Genomic DNA, 17889 nt, shown 5'->3' on the forward strand with positions numbered 1-17889 from the left:
TGCATTTGTTTATCTGTTCCTGCTGTGCATCTTCCTGTGTACCTTCCACTAATTCCCTCTCACTCATTCCCCCCTTCTCTCACTCTATTACACCCTCCATCCCTGTCTCCCTAGCTAGGCTATCCTGCCCACTACTAGCCCCGCCTTTTTCTTATTTGCTAAGCTATCCCACCCAGTACTAGCCCCTCCCACCCTCCCCGTCTCCCTACTAGCAGAGCGGAAAAGAGCAGGTTCCGTTCCCAGACACAGGAAGGCTGGTAAGTATTGATGGGAATTGGGAGGGGGGGAGTACTGGTGATGTTCCATTTCAGAAGCAGTGCAACGGAACGTAACTGGATTATCAGAAAGTGTCCTTGGGTTTTAGTGGGGATTGATTTTATGTTCTTTAGAATTATACGTTTTAATACGTCCTTTCTGCTAGGAGTTGACTCACCCGATATAATAAGAGTTATGCACATGCGTGACCCTTCCCTTATTTATTTTGCTTACTTATATAGCGCTGCCATATTTTGCAACGCTTTACAGCTATTGTTAACACTGTCCCATATGGGGTTCACAATCTAAATTCCCTATATGTCTTTGAGGTATGGAGGGATATCAGAGAACCCAGAGGAAACCCACAAATACACAGGGAGAACAAACAAACTCCATGCAGATGTTGTCCCCTGTGGATTGCCATAAATGTTTAGTATGGGAACAGTTCTTTTATGCTTTTTGTTTCAGATTTTGTTAGTCCATATTCATGATTTGTAGACAGGTTAGCGCCAACTAACCCAGCGAGTACAAAGGGAAGAAGCTGGCACGTGGCTTCCAGGCGAACCCCCCGATCATTATAATTCTATGATTATAAGATACAACCAGACATCTGTGCTTAACTTTATCCCTAAATCACTTAAACTTTGGGAAGACAATATAATTCTATGATCACATGAACGGCATAAAGGAAAATGGTTACGCGTAATAACCATGAAATCAAGGACACGCAGATCAGACAAATGGTAGAGAGGAAGCTTTATATCTGTGCAAGTCTGCCGGCAATAGCAAAGGCACTATAAGTGGATTATTAGAGTAAATCTGTCCAGTAATCCTTCCCAAAGCCATCGCCATTAGACAGATATTGTTTGTTTTTATACAACTTTGGACAAAACAAGTTTCCGCAAATGAGACTGAAATGAAATAAAAAAAAAAGCGAACTTTTATTCAATTTCTCGGCTGTGACATTATTATTTTTTGCCAGAAGAAGGATTGCATTGAAGTCTTCAAAAATACATGAAAGGTTTCCCCCTGCTGTTTTGGTTGCCCTGCCTAGAAATCTGAGCTTGCATTGATGACCTCTCACTTCAAAGCCACTAAATTAAGTCATTAGTGTCACACTGACTGGAGCTGTTCAGTTCTCGCTCAGACCTCGCCATTTTACCAGGTGTATTTACAGATACATCACCCGGAGAGAAAATCGACTTTATTTACATGTACTAAATGCCATCGACGGGGATAAAGAAGTGACCTTGGGACATTTCACTTTCTGCAGTGGCACTGAGCAGGACCCGTAAAATGTTATCTGTATTTATATTGTTCGGAAGATTCGATTTTAACAACAGGGCCATATTTCATAAATAGGTAAAACTTTGTTGTACCTATGAGAACGCATCATGGTCAGGGGGCCCGTGTCAACTTTATTCTGTATTGCTTTACTAAAGACTTAGGGCTAGTTTACACGTGGGTTCCACCAGTGCACGGCATCCTCTCGCGGCTTTCCGCTCCGGATTAGGACCAAATGAATGGGCCTAGTCCGGAGGATGCTGTCGCGAGGCGGACGCCGAGGCTGAATCAGCCGCAGAATCTGCCTGAAGAAAGGGCAGCTTGCTTCTTTTTTCCACTAGCGGGATCAAACTGCTAGCGCAAAAAAGAACGCTAGCGGTCTACATAGACCTCTATTGTGAGGGAGCGGATTTTGAGGAGGATTCAGCGCCAAAATCTGCCCCCTCTTGCCCCGTGTGAACCAGCCCTTACTGAGGCCGCACGTTTTGGGGAAAAGCTGCATTTTTTGTTCCAGATTTTGCTGCAGTTATTTAAACCAAAGCCACAAGTGGATTTAGCAGAAGGGAGAATCATAAATTCTTCCTTAATATTTTCCATTCCTTTTGAAGCTACTCTTGATTTGACCCCCCAAAAAATAGCAGCAAAATCTGCAAAAAATTAAATAAAAAAAAATAACACAGATTTTTCTACAATGTGTGGCCACTGTGTTTTTTGCAAAGTCGAATTAGGATAGCCTGCGTAAACCATAGCAGAAACCCAAGGCCATAGCATCCGCCAAGTTTTTGATGCTGGTCAGCCTATTCAATGGGATTCGGTGTTTGCCCATCCATAAGGGATTGTGTGGAAGTGAGGAATCCGCAAGATAAGATAGGAGGCATCTTCTTTCAGCGCAGATTATTGCTTTTATTGGAACAAATTTTGAAGTAGAAAATGTTATGTCAATTATATCTACGGAAACGCCGGCAACTTTCCCATAGATATAATGTTAAGAGAAAGTCCGCAGAGGAAAACTCTGTGAATTTTCTCTTAAAAGCGCTGTGGAAAGAACCGCAATGCGTTCACGCAGCGATTCTTCCCACAGCGCTTTAGTGCTGCGGATATGGCCCGTGGGGCCTCAGCCTTAGGTGGGACTAGAAAGAAAAACTTCTATAGTACCTTCTGAAAAAGAGCTAATATTGTACACTTTTTCCTAAGTTGCAATGCTTGACCTATAAGACTCCATACGCCAGCTAGTGGCCTCCACAGGGAGAAGCAGTACCAAGACACCAATCCACTGCTCTCTTGGGCAGAGTAAGAGATATTTATAAAATTCAGATCATAGGAAAAGTGTCTCATTTGTCCAAGTCTAAGGGCTCGTTCAAATGGGGCAAGAGGGGGCAGATTTTGACGCGGAATCCGCCTCAAAATCCGCCCTCTCGCAATAGGGGTCTATGTAGACTGCTAGCGTTCTTTTTTTTCCACTAGCGGAAAAAAGAAGCGACATGACCTTTCTTCAGGCAGATTCCACCTCAGGAAATCAATACAAGTCAATGGGAGGCGGAAAAACCGCTAGCGTTTTTTGGCATGTTTTACAGGCGGTCCATTCACTGCACTGGAGGAAAAAACCTGAAACCAAAAACGCCTCAAAAAACGCTCCAAAAAAAGCTTCCTAATTCCTGAAGTGGATTTTTTCCTGACCAAATTCTTCGACCACCCTAACACGTGTGAACCTGCCCTAACATTAGACTGCATCTTTTATTTTCAAAAGCCTATGAAAATTGAGGCCTGGAATCTGCATGCTATAGGGAAATGTCCTACTTTTCCTTTGTTAGTTCACATCTGCATTTGGGTTTCCATTCGGGAAGTCTGCTTGGGGACCCCCCAAACGGAAACCTATCCGCATAGAAAAGTGGTTAGCTAAGAAACTACATGGACCCTATAGACTATAATGAGGTCCGTGTGGTTTCCACGCAACCGCATGAAAAATATGGAGAAAAAAGTGCTGCGTTCCTGACTTTTCCCTCTGCATATCTCTTACGGATAGGGGAACGGAATGGCCCGAACGCAGATGTGAACCGGGCCTAAAAGGTGTTTTCCAGGATCAGTGGGTTGTTTGACACCAAGCACCACAAACATGTGGCTCAAAACATGTACTGTACATCTAGGGTTCTGCCTAAAGTATATGAACTATGCTGTGTGTATAGATGGCTATTACTATGAGCAGCAAACTCTACAACGTCCCCCCAAAGACAACAGAGCTTACTTCTTGGTTCTCTTAATGTACATGGAAACTATGTTGTGTGTGTGGATTGCTATTACTTACCAGGAATTTCAATATCTGATATGTCACTAAATTCCTCGATTTTATCTTCTTCTGTGTGAATATTGTCCTTTACCCCTTGTAATAAAAGAGTGGAATTGCCTGTAAACAAAAATAAAAGGAAGAGAACATGTATAAAGCAAGTAGATTAAAAAATGGTATTAACAAAAAGTAATATAAATAAGTAAATAAGACATTTTTGATGAAATTGTAAAAATTTGGTATAAAAAGTTCAAAAAAGCAGCATACATGAAAAAAGTACAGCTCAGATATTGATTTATAAGAGTATTAACATTTTACAAAAATGGGTTTAACCGGACTAGTTTCAACTTTGTTGTGCAAAAATTATTTTTACATTTGTTAGTGTATCTTGTTCAACTCAAGCTAACCACTAAGTTTCAGGCTGCAGTTGCCATTCTAAGGAAAATGGATTCTGCATGTGAACATACCGCGTGGCTAGCCGCGACCGAATGTCACTGCAGTGCACTAGCATCCCCTCGCGGCATTCCACTCCGGATTAGGCCTGAATGATTGGGCCTAATCGGGAGGGAGTCTCGCGCCGCAGACAATGCGGCTGAGTTAGGTGCGGAATCCGCGGCAATGTAGGTCATCTTCCTTTTTTTCTTCTGCTACTAGCTAGCAGAAAAAAGCAGCGAGCGGCTCCCATTGAAGTCAATGGGAGTCGTTTTGGCAGGCGCTGCCAAAAAACTCCGTGTGAACTAGCCCTAACATTTATTTTCAGAACTGTGATATCCCATGTAAAACCTGCTCTTAGTATCTGACTTTTCTCGTGATGGTGTGTCACTCCTAATGAAAACTGAATAAGAGTTGAATAGCTCTTATGCATCAATATAGCTTCCATAAGGAATTCTTCTTCCTTGCAATGACAGACACTGATGCTGGGCATTATGTAATTTCCACCTTCCTTCCCCTGCAGAATTATTTGTGCATTTATTACTATCTACACTCTGATATTGGAATTATCTGTAAACACCAATAAAAGGGAGAGAACATGTATAAAGCAAGTATATTAAAAATGTAGTATAAAAGCTTCCATAAGGAATTCTTCTTCCTTGCAATGACAGACACTGATGCTGGGCATTATGTAATTTCCACCTTCCTTCCCCTGAAGAATTATTTCTGCATTTATTACTATCTACACTCTGATACTATAAAGGTAAGGCTGGGCAACTAACCAAAAGTGAAAGTCAGGTAAATTAATTGTGAACTTGCTCACATGAATTATTTAAATTATTTTGCATCCATGCCATCCTGTCTCCTACTCCCACTGGCTGAAGACTATGTTACTCACTGTACACTATCCAGTCAGAACTGCTGATATGCGAATAACCAAAAGCAAAATTCAGTGGCACGGCATGGTATATAAATAGGGGGTGTGACATGTAAAAAGGGGAGTGTCCTAAAATAATGGTTCATCCTATTAATATTATAAATGTGAAAGTTTGTGAGTTTGGATGTTTGTGGGTTTGTGTGTTCAGATGTTTGTTAGTCAATCACGCAAAACCCGCTCGACCGATTTGGCTGAAATTTTCCACAAACATAGTTAATACACCCCATTGCGCAATAGGCTACTTTTCGTCACAATAGCGTACATACGGACCCCCACAAACCCCAAACTCACATCACCATCTCTGCAATCTCACACACTTTGGACCATAGCAAGCCACAAAATTCATATTGCCCTCTGCAGCCTCGCCCCTAATCCCACACAATCTCATATACATATACTTTACCACTTTGCCCCTCACCTTAACGATACTCCAGGAGGCGCTCTATAACGCCCCGGAGCAGCCATGTTTGCCGACCCCCACCGCTCTGACAATCCGCGACACCGCCCACCCATGTCAATACCCCTAGGCGGTCTAATAAATGCAAAAAAAAAAAGTTTAAAAAAAGTAAATAAAAATATTAAAAACAAAAATAAAAGGATTAAAAATTCTAATCACCCCCCTTTCCCTAGAACACATATAAAAGTAGTTAAAAACTGTGAAACACATACATGTTAGGTATCCCCGCGTCCAAAATCGCCCGCTCTACAAAGCTATACAAATATTTTTCCTGTTCGGTAAACGCCGTAGCGGGAAAAATGGTCAAAAGTGCCAAACCGCCGTTTTTTCACTGTTTTGATTCTGATAAAAATTTGAATAAAAAGTGATCAAAGCAATAACATTTCCTGAAGATGGTAGAACTACAAAGTACACCCAGTCCCGCAAAAAAAGACGCACTATACATCCCCGTACACGCACGTATAAAAAAGTTACGGCTGTCGGAATATGGTGACTTTTCAAAAAAAAAATTTTTAACAGTTTTGGATTTGTTTTTAAGGGGTCAAAATGTAACTAAAACCATATAAATTTGGTATCCCCGGAATCGTAACGAAACAAAGAATACAGGGGACATGTCATTTTGGTTGCACAGTGAACGCCGTAAAACCAAAGCCCGTAAGAAAGTCGCAGAAATGCATTTTTTCTTGAAATCCACCCCATTTTGAATTTTTTTCCTGCTTCCCAGTACATTATATAGAATAATTAATGGTGGCATCATGAAGAAAAAATTGTCCCGCAAAAATTAAGACCTCATATGGCTCTGGGAGCGGAGAAATAAAAAAGTTATGGGGTTTAGAAGGAGGGGAGTCAAAAACGAAAATCAAAAAATGCCATAGGCGGGAAAGGGTTAACTTCAAATACTTCTGTCCCAAAGTCACTATGTAAAGTTTCTCACAAAACCGTATATATAGCAGCTCAAATACAAAATAACTTCAACACAAAAGTCTCACGTATTCTCTGAATTACAGCAAAAACAAGATACAAAGTTACATTTCATATCCCATACCTTATACACAGTACGAAAACCTTACCCACGCCTGTATATACCCACTTCTACAATCACCGCAGACGAAGTCGCGGGTACCAGCTAGTTAATCATAAACGAGGTAAAATGTTCAGTTAATCATGATATTGATTTAGGTGATAATTGCCCAGCCCCTACTATAAGGTCTCTCTGATCATCCTTTTTTCTCATTCCTTCTGTATGCTCCGTATTTGAGCCCTGATAAGACCTAGATAAGTTTCTTAAGCGGTGCTTCAGTTATCTGTGTGCGTAAATCCTGACATAACTGAGCCATTTACAAGTAGCAAGAAGTGCTGGAATAAACTGTAAACCAGGAAGTGGAGGGAGAGGAGACAAGAGGGCTGCTGAAATCCTGAGATGAAAAACCCACTGAAGTTATTACAGCGCCATGTAGGGCACTGTACAGCTTTGCATATATACCTCTGCTGCAACAAAAGCACTCTCAATCCATATGTAAATAAGGTACTTTGTGTACCTTAGACATGGCGATACTTGGGTGCAGTGGAGATATTGGGTGCTCCAGGACTACACCCTTAAACCACCAGGTCTCTGTCCACAGCAGGCATCCCTTTCTCAAACCTTGTGATGCACCAATAAAGCAGGACCAGGGGTATAAGAAAGAGAGCCGTGACATTTGCGTGGGCTCGGGGACGTCAATCATGGCGTACGGATGCAGTGCTAGGTGGCGGTAAGTTGCGCTGAGTGAAGAAATCGGATGCACCAGCAAGTGTAGCAATACCTCGGTTGCGCCAAAATTCTAATTTGCATAAAGGCAGTTTTGTACAAAGTGCAAAATCATTTAGACACCGCAAAGCTATATTTGGTGATTTTGGAGCTGATAAAATAAATCAAATAAAAGATAAATATAGACAATTAATAAAATCTAAAAACCAATTATTAGTGTGTGCTGTGTGGAATGATATCCAAACATCAAGCCCGGCAGAATGTCTTTTTATTTTTCCTGTGCTACAAGAAAAATATCATCCCGATTTCCGTCCTTCACCCAATCTGGCCGAGTCACAGGCAGTCATTTTTAGTAATCCGAGTGATGGAACAAAGTTAGCTCCCATAGGTTTAAAAGGCACTTCTGATGATAGCCTTATCATTATAGTCTCAGGACATTTCCCAGCTAGCCTCATATATGGAGAGCAGGATTTTCAAAACCTTCAAGGTCCGCTCAAGAATCTTCGAGGTTTTAAAATCGAAGTATTTCATCTTTGAGAACTCCTATCCTGGTCCATTAAAGGTTATCACCAACTACAATCAATCTCGAGACTAAAACGGCAATCAATACTCCGAGTACTTAAAGGGACATAAAACGGCCCCAACTCTTCTCTTAACCTCGTACAAAGGGTTATATAAGTTAACGATACCTAATATTAGCAAATAAACATTAAAATGCTTGGTGCAACCCCAAACATAAAATTGTTGCGGCCAGGTGGGTACTATAGCTATACAGCCTATATTTCTGTATTTCTGCTACCGCTGTAGGTTTTACCAGCACAATCTTTAAAGAAATCTATAGCGAGAAAATCTGCTGTGTCGCCAGTAATTAAAATTTTAATAAGTGAGAGATTTTATACGTAAAAATCAGTTTTATTAAAACTAAAAAAAAAAGCTAATTGACAATACGGTGCTCTTGCTGAGGCTCCCTGGGGCACCCTACTGCGCTTTGCTCCATCTTCAAACACACAGCAAGGGAAAAAGTGAGAGACTATAGCAGGAATAGGGAATGAGGGTATATTTCCGCAAATCATTATTTTAATTCCAAGTCAAAAGGAGTCGGCCATAATAACAGCTTCTAATACGCCACATATATGTAAGTCTTCCATCTGAGGCACTGTCTACATACATAATACATGCATGATGGTCATTAATGGAGAGGTGCTACAAGGACATATCCTTTATGTGGAGGAGACGTGGGTGGATCTAGGGTTACTTGCTAATGATGTGTACGGTTTAGGTTCTCAGAACTGGATCTAATTAACACTTTCCTACTTGCACACAAAATACAACCCTATTAATTGCAAAATCGAGGTTTTTTTACAGGTTCATTAGAAGCAGTGGTTGGATGCTCAATTCCGATTTTTCCAAAGACGAGTAGGTAATGTTTGTACGAGTTTAAGGTCATGGGCCATTACTAATTCTAATCAGCACGACGGGAGATGTAACTGTGTACAGTCTGAAATGTGAAGATAAATGCAATGAAAAAACATTCCATTAACAATTGCGGTATGGGTCAACTAAATATCGGCTTTCCAATTTATAGCTCATGCATTTGGTAGCTTTATGATGTTCATATTAAGTCTCTCAATGTATTTCCATATACTGTTAGGACCCTAAAGCTGCCTGTTGAACTAACATGATGGAGAAGATTATTAAGATTGTCATTTCCTCATTGGCAGAAGATATGGTAGAATTATTAAGGGGAGTCTGTCATCAGCATATTAAAGCAGCCGCGCCGTTCGATAGGTCAGGCTCACCTTAATGTATCATCTTTTTACCCATGAAAGTTCAGGCCTCCGTTGCCAGAAATATTGATTTCACTACGCGCGGAATACATTGAAAGCATAAGGAAAAAAGCCTCCCATTGATTTCAATGGGGAGCGCACGTATGCCGGCTCCCATTCAAGTCAATGGGAGCTCCTTTTTACGCGCTCATTCTTAACGTGTTTTAACAATCAGAATGAGCGCAGCGTTACATCGTGTGAAGGCTCCCTAATGCTCCCCTCCCAAGGCCAGGGAGCTATGCTGAAATTGCGCCAGCCGCTGTGTTCTTGCACTTGCATATTCGAGCAGTGTGGGGGAAAGCAGTTTAGAGCAAAACGGCCGCCCTCGGTGCCCCAGACTGATAAATAAATGAATATCTTGGTAACAGAGGCATGAATTTCATTGTGAAAAAGATGCAATTTTTTTTTTTTGTAGATTGTGAGCCCCACATAGAGCTCGCAATGTACATTTTTTTCCCCTATCAGTATGTCTTTTTGGAATATGGGATGGAAATCCATGCAAACACAGGGAGAACATACAAACTCCTTACAGATGTTTGTTTTTGCCCTTAGTGGGATTTGAACACAAGGACCCATCGCTACAAGGCTGAAGTGCTAACCACTGAGCCACCGTGTGGCCCCTAAAAGACGTTATTTTTAGGTGAGTCTGGCCTATCCAAGGCCTCGTTCACATCTGCGTTGGTGATCCGTTCAGGGGAGTCCACATGGGGACCCCCCCCCCCAACAGAATACCGAACACAGATGGCAAGCGGTGTACAGTGAAAGAACGTGGACCCCATAGACTATAATGGGGTTTGTGTGCTTGTTGCGAGATCTTCGCATGAGTCATGCAGACAGAAAAGTAGATTGTGAAGTACTTTTCTGTCCGCATGTTCCGTACGGAGGTCGCGCAGAAAGCACACGGACCCCATTATAGTCTATGGGGGATCCGTGTGCTTTCACTGCAAACCACTTGCCAGTGCGTTTGGTAGCCCGTTCGGGGTCGAGTCCCCATGCGGACTCCCCTAACAGATTACCAAACGCAGATGTGAACCAGGCCTAACTGAGTTGCTAGCTTGATGGTTCACCCAGGTCCCTATAAAGAGGACCTAATAAAGTGAAATGTAAATAGCACACTGTCAAGTAGTGAAGTTAGGGTCTCACTCCAGTAGTATAATCAAGGAAAAGACTTCACACTTCAGACTGTAACTGTCTTGCAATACCAGTGTTAAATTTACACACGTAACAAGGTTTAGAGTAACGTTTCGGACGTATTATATGGCCTTCATCAGACTTAAAGGGGTTGGCCACTTTCAGACCAATATTGACAAACAAATGTACAATAAAAAGATATACAATTTTCCAATATACTTTCTGTATCAATTCCTCACAGTTTTCTAGATCTCTGCTTGCTGTCATTCATTCTGTTACTTCTAGAGGATAAAACTCTGACCATGGTCATGTGATTTACGGTCCATGGTCATGTGATGAGCACACAGGTGCACAGCTGATTACCAGGCAGATGTCTGATTACTGTGCTGTGACTGTAACGAGCGGCACCTGTCTGCTCATCACATGACCATGGACCGGAAATCACATGACCATGGTCAGAGTTTCATCCACTAGAAGTAACAGAATGAATGACAGCAAGCAGAGATCTAGAAAACCGTGAGGAATTGACCAACCCCTTTAAGTAGAGAAAAGTCCATAGAAATATTCATACTATCAGGTAGTTGAAAGAGATTGCAAACCTTAGCAGGCAGATAAGAATAGTCAGTCAAGGGTTAATAGCCCAGATAGGGGGTATGTCGAGCTGCCATAAGCTCCTTGTTGAAGAGTAAGGGTGTATACAGGAAAGTGGTGGTCTCAGGAGTAGATGGAGGCCATATAATTCCTGCCGAAAGGTTACGCTACGCCTTGTTACATGTGTAAATAAAACACTGGAATTGCAAGACATATATGAGAGTATGAAATGTGAAGTCTTTTCCTTGATTGTAAAGAGGACCTTTCACCACTTCCGGCAACTCTAGTTTTTAGCATCACTCTGCGGATTCCGACACAGATGAAATTTTTTCTCTAGCCCCCACCATTCCTGAGCAATCAGTGCAGTTAGATTTAGTGCCTAATATTATATTTAGGCTCTATACTGTCAGATGGGCGGTGTCAGGAAGGATCAAGCAAGGGGGTGTGATTCAGAGCTCCAATCAGAGGTGGACAGTGTCAGGATTACACTCCTTTGTCTGCTCCTGCCTGATACAGCCCACCTGACAGTACAGAGAATAAAAAGTTTCTGAAGCATCAAAACAAACAGAACCTATTATACAGGAATGGTGGGGGCTAGAGAAAAAAAATCAAGCTATGCTGGAATTAGAAGAGCAACGCCTATTAAATGATACAAAGAGCTGAATTTGATCGAGGTGGTCCTCTCTAAAGTATTTTTGTGGGCATATAAATGGAGTCCAATCTTTAGGACATCATCATTTAAAGATTGCTTGGCATATGTCACCCAGGACTCCTGAGGATCAGCTCACATGAATTACAGTAAATCGTACAGGTTGAGGCACTCCCACCCTGCCTTGATCCCTGGTTTTCTGGCATAGTTTGTTTAAGAAATCTATCTACATACTCATCTCCAGGTTACTCAAGTGAGACGTACTCACCTGGCTTTAACAAACTATTATATTCATGAGTGGAATTGCCATTCAGATAAATATTTTATGTGTATAACAATCTTAAAGGGGTTGTCTGAGCATAGAGGAATGGTCATTATATCCCTTTGTGGGTCCATTCACACGGAGGAAAATGGTGAGGAATTTGGTGTGGAATTTCAGCGCCAAAAAGCCTCCCATTGGCTAAGGCCCCATGGGCTGTAATCGCAGCGTTATAGCGCTGCGGAAAGAGCCGCGGCGTGAACGCACTGCGGTTCTTTCCGCAGCGCTTTTAAGAGAAAGTTCACGGAATTATCCTCTGCAGACTTTCTCTTCCCATTATATCTACGGGAAAGTCGCAGGCTTTGCAAATCGCAGCGTGTCCGTGCTGCGATTTCTTCCACAAAGTGGGCATGGGATTCGCATGAATCCCATCCCCTTTGCTTGCACTGTCGAGCAAGTCGCTGCGTTTACTTCCCGTGGGGCCCCGGCCATTGACTTCAATGGGTTCCTCTTTCTGCTAGCTGCGATACAGCCAGCACTATTCTTGGAATTTTATACAAACGCCTTTAAAAGATTTCTTCCCTAGTACTGTATGCCATAGTATTTAATGTCCTGGACGGCCTATACAGTCATACAAAAACAACTTAAAAGGATTCAAGCCCTATTTGTTACAACCTTGGCAATAGGTTAATCTCCTCTGTAGTACATTGCACCGGTCAAGCTGCTGCTTGCTACACTTGTATACCATCATAGCCGCTCGGCGTCTCTCCTGTTTTTGTTTTCTGAGGCCGCTCGGCGTCTCTCCTGTTTTTGTTTTCTGAGCAACAAAAGACTTTGAAGCTAAGGACCCACTTAGCAGGCTGTAGCAAAGAAGCGCTGCAGGAAACAACATGGCAGAACCGCAACATGGTTTTTTTTCTGCAGCGCTTTTCATAGAAAGTCAGCTGAGGTTTGGACCATGTGAGGCCGCGGCATGAAGCTAGTTAGGCGGGTTCACATCTGCGCCCCGGTCTCTTTGTGGGTTGCCGACAGGAGAAGGAAACACGGCAATCAGTGTCTGGCTGTGAGCGTCTTCTGGTCTCAGCGGTGAAACCGTTTTTCTTTTAACCGGACACAAAGTCCTGCATGTCCACCTTTGTGTCCGGTTAAAAATAAACGGTTTCGCCACGGAGACCAGAAGACGGATGGACACTTTGCAAACCCATTCAAATGAATGGGTTTGAAAAGTGACTGCCAGTTTCCGTTTCCTGTCCAGTTTCTCGGGCAGAAGACGGAAACCTGAAAGCGGAGACGGGGCGCAGGTGTGAACCCGTCCTTACATGGTAACAAGAAATGGGTTCCACATTGACTATACAATTCTACCAGTCTACCCAGATCCCCATTGTCCTTACCAAGTCCAACCTGGTTTGCTAAAAATGTGAAAACTTCTAATTTGGAAAGTGAACAAAATTAAGTTAAAGGGATTCTATCATTAGTATCTCCTACCTTTATTATCCTGATCCGCGCCGCATTTTCTGTGAATTTTCTTTCTTCTTCCGTATGCAAATGAGTCTTCAGAAAGTACAGGGGGCGTCCTCTGTGCTCTCCAAAGACTCTCCAGTGACGCCTCTGTCTTCTTCTCTCGATGCCTCTTCGCCGTGTCATCAGCTGGCAGGGCTGACTGCACGTGTCTGTTTGGCTATTTTAATGTGGCCGAATGGACACTCGTGTAAGAGACTACAGGAAAATGGCCGAACGGACATGTGACTATGACACAATGAAGAGGTGTCGGGAGAAGAAGACAGAGGTGTCGCTGGAGAGTCTTTGGAGAGCACAGGGTATGCCCTTTGTGTTTTCTGAAGACACAGTTGCATATAGAAAAAAAAAAAATCACAGAAATGGCGGCACAGATCAGAATAATAAAGGTAGGAGAAGAATAGCCTATTAGGCTATTCCAACGTGGCCTTTGGAGAAAAAGGGATTCTAATTATAGAATCCCTTTAAAGGTGTTATATGAGGAATATAGATTTTTAGGCAGCGTACAACATGTCGGCAAACTTCGCAACATTTCACAACACTGTGAGGAGCCAAAAGTACAGGCTGTAACTATAGAGGTTGAAGCTCTTATCAAGCCTGGAAGACAAGGGGACACCATAGGTCACCTTCAATTGGATAAACATCTGTAATCTTCTTTCTAATTTTCTTTATGGCTGTCAGTCTCTGCTGTAAATTTAGGACCCCTGCCCTCTGGTGAGCTGGAGTGAGGAGGTTCATGGTACACAGTGTCCAGTGTCAGAGTGGAGAAAATTAACCATTTCATGGCAAAAGATATTAGTTCGCCAGCAGAATACAGGGGGGGCCCAAGCTGAGCTTTTACATCTTTGCCTGTGAACCTTAAATTGTGCCTCTTTTCAGAAGCCTTGCCTCTCCGCCTCCTATGTGTCATGTGACTGACCCAGCTGTGCTCTTCCTGCTTGTACACCGAGTTGGTCACATGACCAAAAATTGGAGTAACTGCAGAGACGGCAGAGAGCCAACAGTTCAAGCTCAGAATTGGCACTGGGATGGTTGGGGTATGTGTAACTTAGGCTATGTTCACATATGCGTTCCACTCTCCATACTGCTTTAAAAATGTGGAAAGAACGTCCTGCAAGCATTTCTCTGCATTTTTTAGGCAGAAATGCGGCGCACTGAATTACAGTCTATGGGATCCGTGGGTTTTAGCGGGTAATTGCTTTTTAAAGGGGCTAAGCAGATGCTTGCATAGCCTTTAGAAAGGCTATTCCACACCTACCTTTAGTATGTAAATTGCCTCAGTAGATTTTGAATAAGTCCGTTACTATTCATATGCTAATTAGCTTCTCTGTGCACCGGAAGTGTCTCTGTGCACCCTCTATTCTCTATGTGTATGGCTCATCTCTCTGCTCTCATAGCAGACACGGTGCACGGAGAAGGCTAATTAGCATGTGAATAAAAACGGACTTATTCAAACACTACTGAGGACATTTACATACAGAAGGTAGGTGTGAAATAGCCTTTCTAAAGCCTATGCAAGTATGTGCTTAGCTAAAAATAACTTTTGCCAATCATAGAGCCCCTTTAAATGGATTAGGTTTCCTTTTCTCGGGTCCTCAATTGGACCCAAGGGACAGAAAGATGAACGCAGGGGTGAACCTAGTATAGGTTTGCCGATTTGATGTAGGGAGTACACTGCTGAAAAATGTTATTCCTCACATAACTCCTTTAACTGAAATATTTTACTATTTTCCTCCCTTCTTACCCAACAAAACTGCCATAATTTGAGATTTTACTTCTTAACACAATCCCCGTCACAAAGAACTGTTTGTAAGACGCCTGTATCTTATGTTAATCATCGCACCTTGTAATAATTTATAGTGTAACCAAATGGTATCATGGCCCCGCAATTCTGTGCACCATTCTCTGATAAAAGAAAAGAAATGCAGAAATCAACAGGGAAAGAAATCTAAATCTGACTCATTTGATGCACACCCATTGAGATGCGTTCCTTTATGTCAGCGCGCCTTTTTCTTCCAGCGCACATAACCGATAGTTATCCAGTTACAAAAGACAAGTAGCAAATTAGCAACATCTGCAGCTTGCGGGGTAATGAGTGAAACAAGCTTACGAGCATTAATCATTGTAAAATATCCACAAATAAAGTAAAAACCCAAAGGTCAGGTGATGTTCACTCGGCAGCGCCTTCCGGCATCTCTTCCTACTCGTTAGAGCGCCATCACCTTTGTTTACCCGGCATACATTGTGCTTAGTAAATATCAGCTCATTTGTTTTAATACCCTCGTGGGTGTTTGTGCCTCTTTCTTTCATCCCGAAATGACTTTTTTACCTGGAACACGTTTTTTCTCTCCAAACTTTCCGTCTCTGCTGTCATCTTCACACGAGCTTGTGTCATCTGTATGTTGAGACGGAAAATAATGAAACATTTCAAAGGCGTGATTGACCGGGCTGGCTTAGTTCCAGTTAAACCCTGCTCTTTGAGTATATTTTTTTTCCTTATACTGTTGTTATCTAGCGTTTATTGATCTTGTCTTCTACTTTCTGGTTCTCAAAAGAAAAGCCTACTGTGAACTTTTTATCAAATAGGTTTCTTCTCGGCCTTCTTCAGCTGCCATAAATAAAAAAAATGATTGAGCCGACCAGGCTTCTTAAATTATTTATGCTTTAACTAGATGAAATAAAAACCAGGGGAAAAAATTGTATATAAATACCAACAGTGTCTCTCTGAATAGCAGGACATGTGCAAAAAACCCAACAAACTTAATTTAATGGAATCAAAGTTGCTTTTTCCACGGAGAATAAAACAAGCATGCACTCCAAAGACCTAAATCAATGTGCCCGGCTTAATCATATAAAGGGTTTTTCATCCTAATTGCCGAGCTCTTTAGATTTTGATGAGATGGATACTGAGGAAGATAACCCAGCGAGTGTGTATTACCCAGTCATTATCCCAGACTAAACTTTGATTATTAAAATGGATTCTTGGTGTACATGGCTGACATAATTGCTTTGTCTATGGTCTGCCTTGACATAATTAAAACAAATCATGTGGTGTTCATCACTGCTGTTATTTTGCAGCATTTGGAAAAGAAGGACAACACTCCATGTAACATTTTAATTTGGATGATATGATATTATGGGGAGCGTTTTGCCGTTTTTGGACTTCAAAAGAATAAAAGGGGTTAATTACTATGCAATTTCCAGCTCACCTAGGGAAAATCGCGGTGCCTGTCGGAGATAGAAATGTGCATGCCCACATGTTTCAGGTTGGCATCTGAAGGTATTTTTTTTTTTGGTGTTATATTTTTTTAAAGGGGTTTTCTGGGACTCTGATATTGAACCTATCCATAGATCGGTGGGGGGTCTGACACCGGGAACCTCTGCCTGTTAGCTATTTGAAATGGTCGCAAGGCTATGTTTATATTTGCACGCACAGATTTTTCCTCTGCTGGTCCTCAGTTTTAAAACGATGGACATCAGACAGACCCCATTATAGTCAACATGGTCCATAGGGCCCTATTTTAGCAGCCCATCTGTCTGTTGTTCTGGTCCACGAATTAGGTGAATGGGGATGAGTTGCAGTACCGAGCACAGCCACTATACAATGTACAGCACTGTGCTTTGTAATCATGAAAAGGCTGAGGGTTCACTTAAATATGACGGACCTCCACCGATCTGATATTGGTGACCTATTAACAGAGAAGCTGATGAGTAAAGGATATGCTAGAGGCATATGAAACAGCTAGCCAGTACATGTATGTTCTTTAAACATAGGCACCTAGGATAACAGATGACCTTTGGAGGTATTATTTTTTTTTATCTTGTGCAACTCATGTCCAGATATGTCAAATTATGGGAGGACAAACCTGTAAGATAACCTTATCTCCATCAATGATATTTGGCATTACGGGGGTTATGGCAGGTAGACATTTTTTCCAAATAGAGGTTGGTTCTTTGCTCATAATCTCCACTATTAGCCAGAGGTTAATACGTGACTGGACAGTGATATAAACTATGATCAGCCAGATGCCGTGACTTTGTCTGCAACACATGAAACTAGCATGAGGCACACAATTTTAATGTCTAAAGACAATAAAAACGGGTGGAAGAAAATGTGTTATGGGATCTAATGGGGTAATTGGGTCTATGGTCAGCCATAGATGTAACCTGGAGCAATGTTTTTATCTAAAGGCTTCTCCACCCACCTGCAAAACAAAAAAGCTATAGCTACATGATTGCTTTGGCCAAAACACCCATTGCACAGCCAAAGATCGCAGAGTATCGCAGCATTCATCACAGCTAATGAAAGTAAATGAGAGAAAACTTCACGCATGCGCCATGCAAATCAAGCTCAGCTCATCACGGCGCATGTGCTGGGGGCTCTGCTGAGGCTGTTACAGTACAAAGCCCCTGGTGCATACACAGCGATGAGCTAAAGCCTGCATATACCCTGCTGAACTTGACTTACAAGGGATTTCCTTGAACTGTGGCAGGGACGTCCTATAGGTTAGGGGAGGTATGGTAC

The 17889-nt window shown here is 42.1% G+C and overlaps 1 protein-coding gene across 2 annotated transcripts in view; it reads right to left on the reverse strand.

Moving 5' to 3' along the window:
- Positions 1 to 17889, reverse strand: part of KIZ (kizuna centrosomal protein) — a 98633-nt gene that overhangs the window by 21046 nt on the left and 59698 nt on the right. For both annotated transcript variants that reach the window (XM_075267614.1, XM_075267615.1), the window contains exons 10-11: positions 15694 to 15759; positions 3842 to 3940 (exon numbers count right to left, since the gene is read on the reverse strand). In XM_075267614.1, coding sequence (XP_075123715.1) covers positions 3842 to 3940; positions 15694 to 15759 — 165 coding nt within the window. The remainder of the gene's footprint in view (positions 1 to 3841; positions 3941 to 15693; positions 15760 to 17889) is intronic.

This window comes from Leptodactylus fuscus, chromosome 3 (genome assembly GCF_031893055.1).
Source record: "Leptodactylus fuscus isolate aLepFus1 chromosome 3, aLepFus1.hap2, whole genome shotgun sequence".
NCBI lineage: Eukaryota > Metazoa > Chordata > Amphibia > Anura > Leptodactylidae > Leptodactylus > Leptodactylus fuscus.